Below are 19,877 nucleotides of genomic sequence, written 5' to 3'. Positions count from 1 at the left end.
GGAGGTTCTAAGTTCTATGACCCACAGGTAATTAGTCCACATAATGGTTTACTCCACTGCCACGATAGGGCTGGAAAACATAGCAAACTATCCAAAAGTCTATTGGCTTTGGTGGGATGATAAAATCCCACTGATGTGAGGGGCTGTAAAATTCTGCTCAATGTATTGTGTTTTTGATGAATATTACCAGAAACTGCCTCAAAAGAAATTATGAAGGCAGGTTGTCTTAGGCCTGAATTTTCAGGATGGTGAGTCTGCCATCCTGAGAGTCAGCAGGGAACGCATCCCTGCCGACTCCTGACAAGCCATTTTACACCCAATTGAGTATTGACTGACAGCAGGCAGGACTTCTGTCTGCCCTTGGACAGGAATCCCACCTCGGAGAGCTTTTAATCAATCAGACTGGCCGACAGCTCTCCAGCCTCTCCAGGCACAGCATTGCAGTGGCCAGCAGAGGTACTGCAGTGCCATGCCTGAGCCTAAATCCCAGGACCACATTTCGAAGTACCAGAGGTCCTGAGGTGGGAGGGACAGGGATGCCCGGGGGCGGGGGGGGGGGGGGGTTCAGGAGGGAAGTGATCTCAGCATAAGTGATGACCAGGGGGGAGGGGGGAGGGAGAGCTGGACTCCCAAGTCCCTGAGGGAAGGCTGCCCCAAATTTGCAGGGGCCTTTGATTGAGACTCCTCCCCGCCTCCCCTACCCACCCCAAATTCTCACCTTAAATCAAGATTGTGAACTTTTTTATTTGGCACCCTGATCCAACTGGTGCCTACCTGCGTAAAAATTGAGACTGGTCGGGAAAAGTGGCTACTTAAAGGCCTTAACAGGGACATGGGCAGGCTTCCCATCTGCCCTGTCTGCCCCAGCATGAAATTGTGTCTGGGTTGGGTGATAGGATCCCAGAGGGAATCCTGTCCATGCAGTTTTGTGCTTCTCTCTACTCAGAACCCGCCTCGGATGTAGTGTAAAATTCTGGTCTTAGAATTTCTTCCGTTCAGTGTATCATACTATTACTTTCAGTAACAGTTGGGGAATGCTCATATCCTGGAAGCTCCAGAAGAATAATACATGGAAACCCTTGATATCTTGTATTTATTTCTCCCTTTTTTATTTGCTCAGTGATTTTCTAGACTTCCACAAATGGATGGGCCTGGGCCTGTACGTGCAATAGATACAGGCTCGTGAATGAAGTGAGACAGGAGGACCGCTCCCAAACCTTCCCTCCACAATTTCGTTTTCCTAAGTCTGGGTCACGTATTTCTGGTGATTTCCCCAAGAAGCTGGTGATGGGCTTCCCCTCTGGAACTCTCTCAAATTAGAGGTTAATGGCCAAAAGGGGGGCCAAAAATATGCCTCGTCTTCTTCTTACAGGGACCTAGTGGATCTTCAGGCCTTGGCTACTTCTGACTGCTTTTCTTCAACCGCAGCCAGGACACTTTTGAGACCTGCAACTGTGCCAATGTTCCCACCCCTGTTGCAGTGTGCCCTTGCCGGTCTAAAAAGTAAAGCTTATTTATTAGTTACAAGTAAGGCTTACATTAACACTGCAATGAGGTTACTGTGAAATTCCCTAGTCGCCACACGCCGGCAATGCACCTAACCAGCACTGTTTGGTGCAATGCACCTAACCAGCATGTCTTTCAGACTGTGGAAGGAAACCGGAGCACCCGGAGGAAACTCACGCAGATATGGGGAGAACGTGCAAACTCCACAGAGACAGTAACCCAAGCTGGGAATCGAACCTGGGTCCCTGGGGCTGTGAGGCAGCAGTGCTAACCACTGTGCCACCGTGCCGTCTAATGGCCAGGTAAATGGAGCATGCTCTAATGTTGGGACTACTGTCTCTTATCTAGCAGCATGTGGATCAGGAACCTTGGGGAGACAAGTTCTTAATTAAAAGGAAATTATTTTCTTAGAAAAATTAAGGAAAATAGAGTGTCACTTTTACAATTTTCTTCACCACTTTTTGAGGGTGTGAGAGTTATATTTGTTCCTTTGTCTCTGCCTACACTGCCCCTCAGTTGGCTAATTGGAGATGTGTGAATGGCCTGGGTTCATTCAGTGAGTGGCACACCTTGTCTTTGGAGAAATATCTCAACTTTACTGAGTGCTTTCACCCTGACAAAATGATCAGGAACTAACCTTGTGAAAAAATGCGACTGCCAACTCACATTCCACTCTTCATGACAGAGCTTTGGAACACTGATTCATTATGCTGTCACCCTAGTGCTCAAGAATTTGCTCTTGAAAATGTTTTGTTGCAGAATCCTATGTCATCATTTGCAAATATAATTAAACTGTGCACTTCTTACAAGTACAGTGAAAATATTATTCTAGCTGGTAGATCAGCAGTCAGGAAACTGACCAAACTTCCTGCCAACTAAGGAAGCATGTTATATATATATATATATATATATATATACACACACACACACACACACACAGAGGTGTCTTTATGCTTAAATGCATTCCAGAACAGCACCAAGGCTCACCAAGTTTGCACTTCCTTCATTTTGCCATAGAATCAGATTACAGAAAGTCACAAAACTCACATTGAATTCCTCCCGAAATAGCTTGCCCTCATCAGCTGAGCGTTTCTGAACTTCATGTTCCAAAGCTTCCACTGGGATAGGGGGGTACCTCTTTGAAACGATGGGAGATCTGGTGAGAAGCATCACTGTCTGTTGCTCTGCTTGATCAGAAATTGATTAAAGAGTTCATTAAAAAGCGAACAAACGTAAGTGTAAGCCATTGGTGCATGATGGTATAAATCGAGTAAGAAGCCTCACAACACCAGGTTAAAGGCTAACAGGTTTATTTGGAATCATGAGCTTTCGGAGCTTTCGTCACTCACCTGATGAAGGAGCAGCGCTCCGGCAGCTCGTGATTCCAAATAAACCTGGTGGACTTTAACCTGGTGTTGTGGGACTTCTTACTGTGCCCACGCCAATCCAACGCCGGCATCTCCACATCAAGTATAAATCTAAGTTCAGTTTTATCACAAGGAGGAACAGAATGAATGATGAGGATGAGAATCAATAACCAATTAGAGATCAGTTTTTTCTACCTTTGTGCTCCTCCGAGAAAGAGTTCATAGTGTAGATTTGACTGCACACTGCATCAGATTTTTATATCATTTAACATAATGGCTGAAGAACCGAGCAGTGCAAACCCAGATTTTCAATATGAACAATAGTCAATGTTTACAAGTGGGGTCCAAAAAAAAGGTCCTTTTTTAATTCATTTGTGGGACATGGACGTCGCTGGCTGGTCAGCATTTATTGCCCATCTCCAGTTGCTCTTGAACTGAGTGGCTTTGCGAGGCCATTTCAGAGGGCAGTTGAGAGTCACCCACATTGCTGTGGTTCTGGAGTCACACGTAGGCCAGACCAGGTAAGGACGGCAGATTTCCTTCCCTTGAAGACATTAGTGAGCCAGATGGATTTTTCCGACAATAGTTTTGTGGTCATCAGTAGATTCTTAATTCCAAATATGTTTTATTGAATTCAAATTCCACCATCTGCCACAGCGGGATTCGAACCCAGGTCCCTAGAACATTAGCTGAGTTTCTGGATTAATAGTTTAGCGATAATACCACTAGGCCATCGCCTTCTTCCAAGTTCAGAATTCCATCATTCTTAATCACTTCACACGTGTTCCTTCCCTTTCATAGAATTCCCAATCTCTGTACACTGTGTGTTAAGTGAATGATGATCCATGCAATGCTCCTGATTGTACACGATGGTGCTCAGCTCACATCCAGTGTGATACCTGTTAGGTCACTCAACCTTTGTGCTCCTGATAAGCTGAGTGAAGAAAGTCGTGGCCGTGTTTGGCACTCAGCCATTCTGATCAGAGAGTGTGTCAGGTTAGATCTCTGGTCTTTCCCCCAGGTTAACGTGTCTCCGTTTGGATGCTGCAGTTGACCTATGTGCCCCTGGCCTACAGGAGAGGAAAAGAAAATCCTGCTCCTGATCTCTGCGCAGTGATTGGTGCTGGGCAGGGCATGTGTGCACGTGTTGGTTGATCAAACTCGATGCCGAAGCCCTCTACACATCAGCCAAAGCTCACCATCGCACCTCATGCAGGAAGAATGCCTTTAGTGTAAGCAACCAGAATGACCTGCTCCCATGCAACCACATTCTATCCAAACCCAACACCTTTAGGAAAGGAACGGAGGAGGAAGGTAGAAAATTAGGAAAACAGAGTCTTCCTTTTCATGGAATCCCTACAGTGCAGAGAGAGGCCATTTGGCCCATCGAGTATGCACTAACTCTTCAACAGAGCCTCTTACCCAGACCCATCCCATACCCGTAACATATACCCCACTAATAACCCTAACCTACACATCTTTAGACACTAAGAGGGAATTTAGCACGGCCAATCCACCTAACCTGCACATCTTTGGACTGGGAGGAAATCATAGCATCCAGAGGAAACCCAAGCAGACACGGGGAGAATGTGCAAACACCACACAGACAGTCACCCGAGGCTGGAATTGAACCCGGGTCCCTGGCGCTGTGAGGCAGCAGTGTTAACCACTGTGCCACCCCTAAGCACAGCTTGATATGAAGAAAGAGTAAGAAGGGTAAAATACTCTGGGCGGAATTTTCTCGTCCTGCCCGCCATGGGAATCGTAGCGGGGGACAGGGACCATGCAAAGGCACATTGACCTCGGGAGGGATTTTCCGGTCTTGGGGCGAGCGCGGCTGGAAAATTCCACCCTCTACGGTTGGATAATTAATCAGTTGACACACATATAGTCTGAACAGTGGACTGCAAGAGACTCGGTGGATTTAAGTTACAAAGAAGCAGAATCCTTAGATTGAATAGGACTGGTTATTGTTTAACTATCCAAATTAGGAAGAGATTAGCCTATGTCACAATCATCCTTCGGACATACATCAGCGAATCAATTTAAACAAAAACATACACGAACTAAACAACTGGATTTGTAGGAAATTAGTCCTGCCATAGTTGACGATAAGTCAGCATGCCGTGCTGGCAGTTCCACAGGCAGTGTGGTTCGCTTGAAGCAGATCCACACATAGTGAGTTCCAATTTTGCTGTGGCTGTGGAAGAGGAGGAAAGCAGAGGCCAGGGAATCAAGCAGGTCATGTCCCAAGCTGTCTACACTTGTCTCCCGGAGATCAACTTGTGAGTGCCAGAGGCAGAGACACTGACTAGCTGGGCAACTAGTGGATGGCTTGGGAAGAGTGTCAAGTAAATTTGAACATGAAGGGAAGAAATAAAAAATGCTGTAGCTGCATCTATTTCATTCGGCGATATGTGCTGTCTGAATAGATCAAAACATAGAAAATTCAGGAACAATCAGAGAGGTCAAAATCAGGTCGAAATGATTTCAGAGCTCATCCCTAGCAACATCTAATTAATATTACAACCTTAACTGTAAAAGCGGGCTCTTCACAGAATTCCTAATTTAGTGAGATAGTTAATTTTGCCATCAAAAGAGCATAAAGAATGAATCTGAGCTTGGTAGTGTAAATTAGACTTTTATGATCTTCCCCAAGAGACAGAACAAAGAAGTAAAAGGAAAGATTTCATTATTATAGATATGATGATTTCATCATCTTCTTCTCTGAAAGGTTTAATTTTTGTCACAAGTCCATAAAGTACGTAATAGAGTGCTAAGATGATCCAGACCACATTTATACAGTATATTCACTGACATCTATTAGATGAAATATAACTATTACAAAAAGTCTGCGATGAGCAATTTTGCATTAATCACATTGGGGAGAAAACCTGAGAAAATAGAGCTTTGTATGGCAGAGTTAATGTCTGGATCACAATGTACAAAATTCATTCTTTTTTCTGCATGAAGCAGTTAGAACTCATGAATTAGGAGCCATGATCTTTTTTAAGTTTCTCAAGCGCACGTTTCGAAACTGAGCGCAATTAACAAAGTCACGCAATTCGCATGCAAATGCATTATTTGCGTCTGATTCATGTGGTTTGTTCAACTAACCTGCAAGAACCAGGAAACGTACAAACAGTTGCTGAATATGATCGCAAGCCACTTGGCTGTGGTTTTATTGCTCATGAGTTATGTGCAGCATAAACCTACGTAAGCCCAGTTATGTGCGATTCAAATTATAGCCTATAACCCCTTGTTATATATTCAAAGTGTTCAAAACAGACCTCATGGACACAAACTCACTCAAATAAGAACAAAAATACACTGTAAACACACAGCAGAGCAGCTAGCATGCATGTATGTATATATACACACATACATATATATATAGGTATACAAAAGCTACCATTTTGGTTGAAGAAACTTCATCAGAATCGAAAGGCCTATTTTCAATTATAGCAAAGGACATCTCCCGAAAACACGAACCGATCTTTTTTTTCTGGTCAGATGCTGATAAGCCTGCTGTGTATTTGCAGCATTTCCAGTTTTTATTTCAAGTTTCCAGCACAAACAAACTCAAGTTACCTTGTTCTTCTAAAATACCATTTGGAATCTTCTTCTCTCCCCCAATGACAACGTCCTTTTTCCTTTTCCTTAATCTTTAAGAGAAAGAGAAAAATAGAAGTGTGTATGCAGGTAATAGACTCCCAGATATTGGCATGCTTCTGACTTTCATGTAAAGGGCTTGCTTTAAGAACCAAGTTTGACACAAGTCACTTTGTAGCACGTTCCATAACTTCACATTTAAACACATTAAACTTAAGCCTTACGATGTAGTAGTTGGGTAGAGAGCTTCCAAGATTATCGCATGATTTTACAGCGTACATTAGAGTGGAAATATCTTCCAGGAAGTTAGTAAACGTAAATTGTACAATTGGCGTACAAGCAAAAAGATGAAAGCAGTTTGACAGGAGTAACCTGCTCGTTTTAAAATATAGGCGTGGGAAGGAAAAGTTAGAAATTTGGCCGTTAGGCCTATGGGAGTAGAACCTGAAGAAAAGGAAATGAGTAAATGAGTTGAGAGAGGAAGCAAGTCAGCACAAGTATCTTAGAACTAGCCGTGTTAACACTTGAAGCTACTCTTGCGAAAGAAGCAAGACCCAGCCTGGATTTCTGGCATGCTACGTACAAAGTTTTTCTGCAGTCGATGTGTTGTAAAAGCTAGGTTCCTCCAAACTCTGTCAATGCACTCTCCTGGGACCTTATCAGCAGCATCAACATTTGAATTAGTGGGTTGGGCAATTCTTGCATTTCCTATTCTGTAGCTGCTTCCTGTGTGGCTGCCTGAACTGCTCCACCTATTGACTAGTGGAGTTTTCGATTCTTCCTTTGATTGGTTGCACGCTGGCTAAATAAAGATGGAGGTTCTTTCCAGCGTAGTTTATTTTATTTTCTCAGGCATATGAACAGGCAAAAAAAAACCTCTGAAAAGCTACAGTGCACAGGGAATCTGCAGCAGCAATACGACTGGAAAAGCTCTGCAAGCTTATTTCTGTAACAATGCAAATGAAAAAGGCCTTTGCTTCACAAGCCTTGCAAAGCATCCTGTCAGCGGGGCTGTGGTCTAGATGTTCTGATCTAGGTGCAGTTTCATGTAGTGTATTGATTGGCTGTGTAACGTCAACTGATTATCAAAATGGCTCCAGGTGTAGTTTTGTACACGTGTGAAAGTAGTCTATAGCGGGAGGAATGAGAGAACAGGTGAAAGATGGTGCAGGCACTTCACGGGAAATGGTGAACCTCATAGGGAGTGAGGGGAGCAACATTGTGGATTGTTGCTGCCTTTGGGAAACTATTGCCATCCACAGGCAACCTTTGCCCAAGCTGAAGAGGCAGGCTGGTAAGGAAGAGAACAGAAGCCAATTGTGAAGACAAAATATTGCCTGGTGACTCTTTGTTTGTCAAGTGGAACTGGTGCTGCATGAGCAAGGAGGGTGGCATTGTTTATATGCTGCATGGAAAATAAATTGATGCTGTTCACTAAAACATTCAAGCCAACTTCAGCCCGTTATCTGCTGGGCCCCTAGTCCAGGCCTTTGCCAACTCCAGGCTCAGTTATCCCAATACTCTCCCGAATAGCCTCCAACAATTCCCAATCTTTGAGTTTCAGTTCAACTAAAATTCTGCTCTTATATATTATTCTGCACCAAACATCATCGCCTCTATCCTTGCTGACCTATTTTGGCTCTTGTTTCTCCTAGTGCCTCAAATATAGTATTCTCATTCCTCTCCTTAAATCCCTTCTTATCCTTGTCACTCACTATCTTTGTAAGGACCTACCAGCTCTACAATAGCCCTTCCAAACAATTCCTTCTAAAACAATCTTCCTCTCCGCCTCGTCTTTTCTTTAAAACCCACCTCACTGACCAGGCTGTTGTTTATCTTTCCTGGTATCTCCTCTTCTGGGCTTCTGTTCAGTTTTTTTCCTTATGCTTCTAAGACAGCGTTATGTAAATGCAAGCTGTTCTGTCTGCCACATGTTTAATTGCTGCCTGAGCTCCACTGTCCTTACGTAAAGACACTAGGATTCTGCCTTGCTAAAGTTATTTTCTATTCATGGACTTACTTTAGAACAAATTCGTTTTAGGAGTAGTCTCAACTGATGGCTAAGTTGTTTTGTCGGACAAACCCTTTTGTTCCTGGAAGGAACTTCTTGTGCATTGGTCATGATTAGGGAGCAACTTGAAATAAAAGTAGAAAATGCTGGACATACTCAAAAGGCCAGGCAGCATCTCTGGAGAGAGAAACGAGGAGGAGAATGTTATCACCCTCTGGGGAGGAGGAAATCAGTGTGGGATGGGGCAGGCAGGTAAAATTCAAGGGTGTAAGTTTGGACCGGCTTCCCAACATGGTCCTGTTGTTGTGGCATTTTACTGACAGTGGGACCATCTTCTGACAGATTTCTCACCAGAAGGAAGGAGGAAGTCCAAAGATGTGCAGTTTAGGTGGATTGGCCTTGCTAAATTGCCCCTTAGTGTCAAGGGGAATAGCGAGGGTAAATGCATGGGGTTATGGGGATAGAGCCTGGGTGGGATTGTGCAGACTTGATGGGCCGAATGGCCTCCTTCTGCACTGTAGGATTCTATGATTCTATGAATTAAGCAAACTTGAATGTTAAAAAGACCCATTAATGGCTATTTTGCCGGGCTGTCGGCTCCCTGGTGGTATCGGAGAGCTGCCAATCCGCTGATTGGGCGAGCAGCCAATGGCAAACCAGACGGCAGCTCATGGATAAGCTACCGCTGATCAAATTGAGATGGAAGTTCCATCACGGCCTCACCTCACCCCACGACATTCATCCAGACCTGACTTGAAAGGTACAATTTTCTCGTCACGTTTCAGGTTGGTGAACTTTGCGGCAAATGAACGGTCATTGCTCTGAAACGTTAACTCTCGTTTTCACTCTCCACGGATGTTGCCAGACTTCCAGCATCTGCAGTATTTTGCTTTTGCATTAGGGAGTAACGTGGCGGTGACTCCGTTTTCTGATCATTCTTTTGTGTTGAATTTTAAATAAGATGCTGGTTAATTTAAATTTAAAAAAATTCCTGTGTTTCTTTTTCTGGATCTGCAAGTGCAGAAGATTGCCCGATGGTGCCGAAAGAAGTACTAAACGCCTTTGTCACTGCCGTAGGGCTATTAGAGAATGATTTGCAGAACCCTGTGAGCAAATTGCTTTCACTGTGCACTTCATAAATCCCCAATGCAACTAGTTAATGCTTTGCAGTGGGATGCTTCATAGGAACATTACACAATTCATGTTACATTTTAGATGGCACACAAAATCTGTAAAATGCAACACTTCTTTCTTCTGTCAGGTACATATTTACATCAATTATAATTTAAAATATAGCTGGACCCTTACCTGAAATAAAGAACAGCGCCAATTAAAATCACAATCGCCAGTGGCACAATTACATATACAGGAATATACGAATCTGAATAAAGTAGAGAAAATCATTTTGAGAAGGAGCACAGATGCAATAAAATCATACACTTAGGCCAGGATTCTACAGCCCCGCTGTGGATTCTCTCCATTCAGTTCAGAGTGACTGTAATAGCTCACTGGGCGGGAGGGGCCGTAAAATCCTGGTCCCAGTTTTCAGTCAGTGCAGAAATTGGAAAATGGTCACGACTCTGTGGTTTGAGCTTCATGTGATTGTTTATGTTTTTCCAATTGACTGCCAGTGTACTACAGGAATCTTCTGGCGCCATCCACCTCCTTACTCCCTGTGCATGCGAGTTCAGACAGCGGATGTTGGCAGGTTAAGTGGTTGCAAAGAGCAGCAGGATTCAGACAGGGTAGATTCAGCAAGAATGTTCCTGATGGTGGGTCATGGTTTGAGGATAAGGGGTAAAGCTTTCAGGACTGAGGCGAGGAGAAATTTCTTCACCCAGAGAGTGGTGAACCTGTGGAATTCACTATCATAGAAAGTAGTTGAGGCCAAAAATTTGTGTGAGTTCAAGAAGAAATTAGATGTAGCTCTTGGGGCTAAAGGGATCAAGCGATATGGGGTGAGGGGTGGAAGGTGGGATCAGGATATTGAATTTGATGATCATAATGAATGGCGGAGCAGGCTCCAAGTGCCGAATGGCCTCCTACTGCTTCTATTTTTTATGTTTCTAAAGTTGGCTCTCAATTTGACCTGATTACAATGGTATGCACTCCAGTGGAGATCTTTAGATAGCAATCGGGATCAGGAACTCCCCCTTATCCCCCTATCCAAACACAGTCTCTGTACACCGAGATCACTTATATTATCCCTGCTCCTTTCCCAGCTAAGGGTTAATGTAGTTCAGACGAGGGATTGAATTTGGGTCGGGGGTGATTTTCTTCTCTGTACCCCACTTTTTTTTCCAGTGGGAATGGAATAATAATTGAGAGAGAATCACAAGAAAGATTTACTCCTAATTTTCTGACACCTTTATGCTCGATGTGGTTTGGCAGGGGGCCTTGAGTCAAGCGACCATTCAGGAGCTTCGTACATTTAAACAGTCCTCCTATGATTTTTTTTAAGGTCTCGAGGCAATTCTTGTCTTCTGAACATAGCACTCTTCACATGGTAGAACCAAACATAAGGGCGACCTAACCTGTGCTCCTGTTGAATGGATTTGGGGATCCAGGAAGAGCAATAATCATTTCACTTGTCCCGGGCTCTCCATAGCCCCTGCCAGTGATATCAGCTCCCCCCCACTTCCAACTCCTGCCTGAGGAGTTGCCAGAATACCTCATTCGCCACAGCAACCCCTCACGTTAGTGTCCATTTACCAACCCACCTTCAATCCAACAATTGCCAAAATCTGTTATCTCACTGGCAATATCAGGCAGGTGATTATATGATCATCCCATTCCACGTCCGCCAAAACAAAAATCAGCTCAGGAACTTTATGGCAGAGTATGCATTTTTCCAACGTGTTATCAAACTTAATGGGTGGGACTTTTCCCACCCTGCTGCAGTGGTCGGGGGGGGGGGGGGGGGGGGGGGGGGTGGAAGAACATGAGCGAGAGGTGAAAAATCTGGTTTGCATCTGATTTCTCGCTTCTCGCAATTGTCCGGGCTCATGTCCCTTTCCCAACTCGCCGTTCGAGATCCTCACCGGCGAGGATCACAGATGGTCCTCACCAATGGGAACCAGATGAGATGGCCTCGCTGGTGGAACTGGAGGCCATTGAAGGCCCCCAGGTAGTCAGGAGCAGGACCAGACTGTGCCCATGGGACAGTGCCAGCCTGACACCCTGGCAGTGCCCACTGGGCACCTTGGTAGTGCCAAGGGGGCAGGGCCAGACCGGGGGGGGGGAGGTCCATATGAGGGGAGGGAAGGGGGAAACTGTGTCTCAGGGGGTGGGGACTGGTCGGTGGGGCTGGCAATCAGGGATTGGGCTGACGACACTCGGAGGAGGGCCGATGTCCATGGGGAGTGGGGTTGACAGATCTCCCAGTATATTGTGCACATGTACACTGTGTACACAGTATACTGGGAGATTGGAGTGCCTGCACAATGGTGCCCCTGACAGTCTGCAGCCAGCTTCCCGATGTGAATAGGCTCCACCCACTCCCCTGCTGGTGGGACTCACAGAGTATTGCACAGAGTGCCGTAAGTTATCACCAGTTATCTGGCTGTTTTCTTGTCCGTTCGACACTTAGAATTTTTCTGAGAAAATTCTGCCCAATTTTATTTGTGAGATTACCTCCAGCTTCTCTGTAATTGAGTCAGCAAACCTTTGATTTCTGAATGCTTTGGGATCTGATAAGGTCCACTTTCAGGAGCTGGGGCCATGATTTGCGATCTGCTGATGCCCATTCCTGTTGAGGCAGGCAGCAACCAAACTTGGTGCGGCCTTCCTGATTAAATGATTGTAGTGTTGGACAGGGTGGGGCCTGCGCTGTTGGCAGTCTGAATTACCACTATGGATCTGAGCCACATGAGCTGATACCATGTGGTGCTGTCAACTTACTCCTCTTATAGGGTACCTACTGTTAAAGGGTACCTTCCCTCAGTGAAAGGAAGTTGCTGTAGACTATCTATGCTGAGAATGGTTGCAAAAAGCTGCACAAAATGGGCACCAGGGAAGAGAAAGCGCTCCTCGGTTCACAGATATGGTGCTGGGGGCCTTACTACAGAGGTTGAAAGGAGGAGAGATGTCTGGTTTCTGAGCCCTGACTCTGCCCGGGGACAGCCCCCAGACACTGCCTGGACATTGCCTGGGAAATGCCATGGAGCAGTGCCCAGGGTGTGCTGGAGGCAATGCCCAGGTGGTGTCAAGTGGCTGTGCTTGGCTAGTGCCAGGGTGCAGTGCTGGGGAGCGGTGCCTGGGCATGACCCTCTCCCCGCTGAACACTGCACTCACCCAAGCCCCCCGGGAGGTCTGCTTGCCAGGTACATGCCTTTGGAGACCAGTCGGATTGCATGCTGTTCTGGCGTCATGCCAGGGTGAATGGATTTTCTGACGGGGAGGGGGCTGATTCAGGCGTAGAGGCCTGATAATGAAAGGTTAATATATCCAAACATGTCCCTGTTGGGAAACAAGGAGGGCGGTGTCTGCAGGGAGAATCACATCACAGGCTTACAACAACGTAAAATAAACGTCACATTGCAGTTCTCACGATATTTTCTGCTCCCATTGGTGAACCTGCCCGACATAAATGTGAGCGGAAAATCAGCATCTTGTTTTGCTCCTCCTGTTTGGGGCACGGGGCGACGGTGGCTGCTGCCGATACACTACACCAATCCGAGATCCAGGATCATTGCTGGACTCCGGCACAGGTGAGTAGTAGCGGGATGGGATCAAGGAATGGTCTGCAGCAAGGAATGCTTCCAGTGGGCCCCCCCTCTTCCTGGTGCCTTGTCCTTGGCTGTGCACTTATGAACAAGGATCACCGCATAGTCCCCACCACCATCAACCACTCTCCCCTCCCGCACCCCCACCCCACCAAGCCCACAAACAATCCCCACGGGGTTGACTTTTTGGGTCCCCCTCATGGTGAGTCCTCTGCCTGCCGCCGCTGGGTGAACACCAGCGGTGACCTGACAAAGCACTGATTGCCCACTTAAAGGGCCTCGATTGGTGATGGAGCGGGAAGACCGTGCACAGGATGTCCAGCCACAGACTTAATCAGGGCAGAGGCGGGAAGGTGGCCAATTTCTCACTCATCACCCTTCTGCCCAATTAAATGCCTCACAACCACCAAACACAACATGGCAGAGGGTATATGGTGCACATAGCAACATGTTCATTGTCAAGGAAACGTAATACTGGTATGTTTCATACACAAAGCAAATTTGGTTACTTTAAGAATGGAATTGTGAGATGGAGTGCTCAGATTGGAATATCAGAATTTAGTCAGGGTGGGAGTCACTAACTCAACATTGCATATCTTCACATTTGTTTATAAATTGGACTGCATTATTGCTCAAACATCCACTGTAACAAATGAAGAGTACAGGAACCCAAGTGCAGCCTGGAGAATCATTTTGCTTAGCTTGCTGCTCACTGTAAATTCAATTCTTTTTAAATGTTAACAACTTTCAACAGCTGAATATTTACACTTTCTTTTAATGCAGTGTGCTTTGGCTGCCTCCAATTCTAGTGAGCAATATTGTCGCGATAAATAGCCCCCATGCCACCACTAAACATCTGTTCGGTAGATAATGAAGCAACATGCCAGGACAAGCAAGATCAGCATTTGCAGCTTGCAGCTGTACAGTAGCATGGGGCCACTGCAGGCACAAGCCTTCAGCACTGGTGTGAGTGCATTAACATCATTTTAAGTAATTGTTCAAAGTATAACCCCGATTCCAGAAATGCGCACAAACATTGAGGTTCAAGGAACTCTGGAATATTGGGCCACAAACCTCATTGACAAAGATAAAGTGCTGCTGGAATACTTCACGGAGGTCGGAGCTGTTACTACTGCGGTGACACACGAGCAAATGAATGGTAGTCAGTGGTGAGATCACAGGGCTTGGGGATGGGGGAGGAAAAGGTGATTGGGTGCGGGGGGGGGGGGGGGGGGGAGGAGGGGGAGGAGGGGCGTGGGGGGGGGTGCAAGAGGAGGGAGAGCGGGAGGGGTTGGAGAGCATTCAGGGCTGGGGAGCCAGGAGGCCAGTTCCAGAAGAAAAATAGATCAAGTCAATACCTGCAGGTTGTGGATTGGGTATCTTAGGACTGGGTGCGGCAGTGATTGGAATGGCATTTTGTAGGTTAGTAACCTACCAATTTTTCCAGGAAATGTTTAGGATTGGTTTCCCCAAGTAGAACCAACTTTGACACTGGCTGCCTCTGGGCAAGCTTGGATATGGAGACCTGAAGTAGGGGTAACATCCCTTCTCTTAGATATGTGAACAGCCTAATGTCTCCTTCATATATATGAAGAGTAGCCATTGTCAGTTTTTGCACAATATGGAGTATCGAGAGACTGGATTGCTTATCATTTTTTGACAGATGGTCGCCCTTTGTGTTGTCAAATTAAATTGTGGCAGTGAATAGTAAATGCGCTTGTACTGAACCAAATCAGAAATTAAGTTCCCAACAAATATCTTTGACAGAGACTGCCAGTGAAGGTCATTTAACCTTTACCAACTTTCATTATTCTCCACCAACCCCTGGGTTTAAATAATCTGATAATATGTTGATGTTGAATTTATGAGTGAACTTTAGCTCCATGAGGTCGCTGCACAAATTCAGTGCTCAGGTGGTCACAGCCCATAAGTCTTTCTATCCATTGACGCTACGTGGAATAGTTCTGTTTATTGGTGCTGCAACAATTCTAGTATTTCCTGCAGGTATGCAGAAGCAATGTCAGTGCCTGCAATAAAGATGGTGAACATCAAAAGAAGAGACAAGAAAACACAACACTGGTTCCCCAGTGTTTCCATTCCCACCTCCACTTCTTTCTGCTTCCCCCCACTCTCTCCTGTAGCCACCTCGCTGTTCTTTCTAGACTGCCCACTTCCCCACCACCACTCAGCACACTAGTTCCCCTTGTTGCTGCCTCTGGCCCCACCGACGGCCACCTCGTTGCTGTCTTTGCTGTTCCCTCGCAAACCTCCATTCTTTCCCACTCCCCCTTGTTGCTCCCTTACATCCTCCCATTGCCTGCAACTTCCCCTCGCTGCTGGCCTCACCCCACTCCCCCCTGCTCGTGTCCCCATGCTGCTCCCCTTGCTCCCTCCCACAGTCTCGCTGTTCCCTCCTGCTTCCTCTCACTTCTCTGCTCCCTGTAACCTGTTTCGCCTCACCCTCCAGCTTTAGCCAGAGGCCAAGGATATGGTGAGGGGGCACAGCAGGCAAGAGATTAGAGGTGGCAGGGAGCAAGTGGCAAAGGGAGTGGTGATAAGCTGCGGCAGGGAAGCAGTGAGGGGAATGGGTAGCAGGCGGGATCCAAGCTTTGGGAAGCAGATGATAGGCAGTGAATGCACAGTGTGTTGCACATGCACTGGTGGATGGAGTGGAAGCTAACCTCCCAGTATTGTTTTCCTTTTCAGCAGTATGAGGAGGTGGAGTGTAATCAAAATAGCGCTGCTTTTCCTGCACTTCTCCCCAATTTATCTTGATAAAGACTGTGCCCCTACAAGAATGTCTAAAGATGTGCAGGTTAGGTGAATGGGCCATGCTAAATTGTCCCTTAGTGTCAGGGGGACTAGAAAGATAAATATGTGGGGTTATGGGGCCTGGGTGGGATTGTTATCAGTGCAGGCTCGATGGGCTGAATGGCCTCCTTCTGCACTGTTAGGTTTCTATGAATCTTGTTACCCACAATAAAACTTTAAGCAACATGTTTTAAAGATCATCTCCACCAAACAAGGACAATGCCAGAGTCTGCCACATTACTTACCTTTCAAGTTAGCAGGTGATTTTGTCGAGTTTGGGGAGGTCGTAAAGTATAAATCTCTATCATCAGACACATTACTCATCATGGCGCTGAAAATGCAAAAACAAAGAGTTATTCAACAAAGCAATATAGGCAGAAGCATCAAATTAGAAAGAGGCATTGATAGGTTAAGCGGATGGGCAGAACTGTGCCAAATGGATTTCAATGTAAGCTAATGTGATGTAATCCACTTTGGACCCAAAAAGGACAGAACTAGGTATTTTCTGAATGGTAAAAAGCAAGAACAGGTATGGAAAACAATCAAAAAGGCTAATGGGATGCTGGCCTTTATATCCAGAGGAATAAAATACAAGGGGAAGAAGTCATGCTTGAGCTGTGCAAAGCCTGGTTAAGACCAGACATGAACTTTGATCAGTTCTACGTGCCATACCTTAGGACGGATATACTGACTTTGGAGGAAGTGCAGTGTAGATTCATTAGAATGTTACCTGGACTCCAAAGGTTAAGCTATATATGAGGAGAGATTAAACAATTGAAGGTTGGATTCCCAACAATATATAAGGTTACTGGGTGATTGGATTAAAGTTTCAACATTATAAGGGGAATAGTTAGGGCAGAGAGTGGAAGTATTTCTGTTCATCGGGGGAATCTAGGATTCGGGGCACAGTCAAAAATCTAGAGTCAGAACTTTCAGGGGAGAAATGATGAAACACTTCCTCACACGAAGGTGATGGAATTTTGGAACTCCCTTCCACAAATGGCACTCGATGCTAGATCGGTTGCAAATTTTAAAACTGAACTTGTTAGATTTTTCAAAACAAAAATATCTAGGGTCATAAGGCAAAGCAAGTGGCATGGAGTTAGGCAGCGAAACAGCTTCGAGTGCTACATGGTCTACTCCTCTATGTTCATTTATTCCCAAGTGTGCATCATCTGCAAACTTCAACACTTGCCTCCTTATACCCAAGTACACGTTATTGATACATAATAAAATGATCAATCATGTGACAAAGCAACCACCAGTTTTAGAATACCAATAATATTAGACACTTATGGAGTCCGTGACAAAATTTGTGGTTGCATCAACAGTTGCAGTGAGCTACAGGAAGCGATATAAGCTAAGAATTCTTTTAAGTTTATTCATTAGTGTCACATGTAGGCTTACATTAATACTGCAATACTGTGAAAATTCCCTAGTCGCCACACTCCAGCGGCTGTTTGGGTTCACTGAGGGAGAATTTAACATGGCCAATGCGCCTAACCAGCAAGTCTTTTGGACTGTGGGAGGAAACCAGAACACCTGGAGGAAAGCCACGCAGGCACAGGGAGAACGCACAGACTCCACACAGATGGACAGACTCAAGCCGGGAATCGAAGCCCAGTCCCTGGCTCTGAGCAGTGCTAACCACTGTGTCACTGTGCTGCCCACAGTTTGCAAACTATGAGCGCATGTCTTATAATTAGAGCATCAACGCATAACCTGTGTGTCGGATATAGCTGATTACCTCTTTTTAAATTGGCCTATAAAACTTCTGACAGTTTTTTTAAAGAGGCATTGCAGAATCATAGAATCCCGACAGTGCAGGAGGCCATTGATTGTGCATGAAGTTGATTTCAATCTTGGCTTCGCTCAGTCTCAAAATCTTTTCAGGCCTCGAGTAAGAGCAGCGTGTACTCCATAATTGGTGGATTTGGACCAAGCAGGAATCAATCCTTTTGCTTCAATCAGGAGATGATACAGTGAAGAACAATGCAACTCCAGCCAATTACTGCTGCTGAAATCTGGTCGAGGTTATAAGGCAGGCAAGGGAAACCCCAGGAGGAGATGACAGCACGAGTTATATGCTCCTTGAAGCATTCGATGTGATGACGCACAAGACAGATTAAGACCTTCTCCAAGTCACCAGTGCTGGGCTGCTTTGCAAGATAGTAGAACTCAGTTGTGCTTACAGTGATCAATAAACTCTCCTATCTGAGGAAACTGATGGAGAGAATCGTCACATTGCATCTCCAACATTACCTTAACAGCACTGACTTCTACAGAGCAACTTGCTACGACTTTCACGGGAAATTCTCCAAAACATTAACAAGAGAGTATATATTGATGAAGTTCCTGGTTGCAGAAAAGGCTTTGGACAGGATTACCGTATGCTACCATTACCACAGGCTACCGCATGCCCCATACCCCAGCTTTATATTCCCCACCATCGATGTCACATTTTATGGCAGGGTGCACAATTGTTATTCAAAATAAGGCCAAGGACATTGCTGCCAGATTTTGCCCAATGGCAGTAGTTTCCAGGGCTCTGATCCCAGCCTCCTCTATCAATGACATTCTACCGCTCAAACTTAGCATTCGGGCCTCCTCACCGCACCCGCAGGGAACACTTCTTTGCTGCCAGATTCTTAAAATCAGAGCCAGAAGCATTCAGGAGGAAAATTAGGAATTACTTCTTTAAAAAAAGGGTGCTGGAAGTATGGAATTCTCCTGCAAAAAGCAATGGATGCTAGCTCAATGAATAACTTTATATCTCAGATCAGGGCTGGAGAGGGATATGGAGCAGGGTTGAGTAGATGACAATCAGACATGATCCCCCTGAATGCCAAGGCAGGTTCGGGAGGCTGAAGGCCCAACAGCTATTCCTGTGTTACTACATCATGATATGCACTTTAACAAAGACATTGGGTGAAAAGAGGAGTCGGAGGCAGTAACCACCACCCAGAAGGGGGAGAGAGGAGCAATGGTGCCATTCACAGTGAGGGAGGTACAATGGGGCATTAACAGTGAGAGAGGAGCAATGGGGCCCTTCACAGTGAGAGAGGAGCAATGGGGGCATTCACAGTGAGAGGAGCAATGGGGTCATTCACAGTGAGAGAGGAGCAATGGGGACATTCACAGTGAGAGGAGCAATGGGGTCATTCACAGTGAGAGGAGCAATGGGGTCATTCACAGTGAGAGAGGAGCAATGGGGACATTCACAGTGAGAGGAGCAATGGGGTCATTCACAGTGAGAGAGGAGCAATGGGGTCATTCACAGTGAGAGAGGAGCAATGGGGTCATTCACAGTGAGAGAGGAGCAATGGGGACATTCACAGTGAGAGAGGAGCAATGGGGTCATTCACAGTGAGAGAGGAGCAATGGGGACATTCACAGTGAGAGAGGAGCAATGGGGTCATTCACAGTGAGGGAGGAGCAATGGGGACATTCACAGTGAGAGAGGAGCAATGGGGACATTCACAGTGAGAGAGGAGCAATGGGGACATTCACAGTGAGAGAGGAGCAATGGGGACATTCACAGTGAGAGAGGAGCAATGGGGTCATTCACAGTGAGGGAGGAGCAATGGGGACATTCACAGTGAGAGAGGAGCAATGGGGTCATTCACAGTGAGAGAGGAGCAATGGGGACATTCACAGTGAGAGAGGAGCAATGGGGACATTCACAGTGAGAGAGGAGCAATGGGGTCATTCACAGTGAGGGAGGAGCAATGGGGACATTCACAGTGAGGGAGGAGCAATGGGGACATTCACAGTGAGAGAGGAGCAATGGGGCTATTCACAGTGAGAGAGGAGCAATGGGGACATTCACAGTGAGGGAGGAGCAAT

The 19,877-nt window shown here is 45.9% G+C and overlaps 1 protein-coding gene across 6 annotated transcripts in view; it reads right to left on the bottom strand.

Moving 5' to 3' along the window:
- Positions 1 to 19,877, bottom strand: part of ptprea (protein tyrosine phosphatase receptor type Ea) — a 221,154-nt gene that overhangs the window by 57,559 nt on the left and 143,718 nt on the right. The window contains exons 3-6 of one of the 6 annotated variants that reach the window (XM_078223445.1): positions 16,277 to 16,362; positions 9,805 to 9,877; positions 6,465 to 6,538; positions 2,554 to 2,693 (exon numbers count right to left, since the gene is read on the bottom strand). In XM_078223445.1, the coding sequence (XP_078079571.1) occupies positions 2,554 to 2,693; positions 6,465 to 6,538; positions 9,805 to 9,877; positions 16,277 to 16,358 (369 nt within the window). In that variant the 5' untranslated portion in view covers positions 16,359 to 16,362. Of the gene's footprint in view, positions 1 to 2,553; positions 2,694 to 6,464; positions 6,539 to 6,709; positions 6,885 to 7,068; positions 7,173 to 9,804; positions 9,878 to 15,012; positions 15,083 to 16,276; positions 16,363 to 19,877 lie in introns of those variants that run through there. The other 5 variants (XM_078223446.1, XM_078223447.1, XM_078223449.1 and 2 more) reach the window with 5 other exon arrangements.

The sequence above is a fragment of the Mustelus asterias genome, chromosome 11, assembly GCF_964213995.1.
Source record: "Mustelus asterias chromosome 11, sMusAst1.hap1.1, whole genome shotgun sequence".
Taxonomy (NCBI): domain Eukaryota; kingdom Metazoa; phylum Chordata; class Chondrichthyes; order Carcharhiniformes; family Triakidae; genus Mustelus; species Mustelus asterias.
The sequence above is the reverse complement of the archived record's forward strand: the minus strand, read 5'-3'. Positions and strand labels throughout refer to the sequence as shown.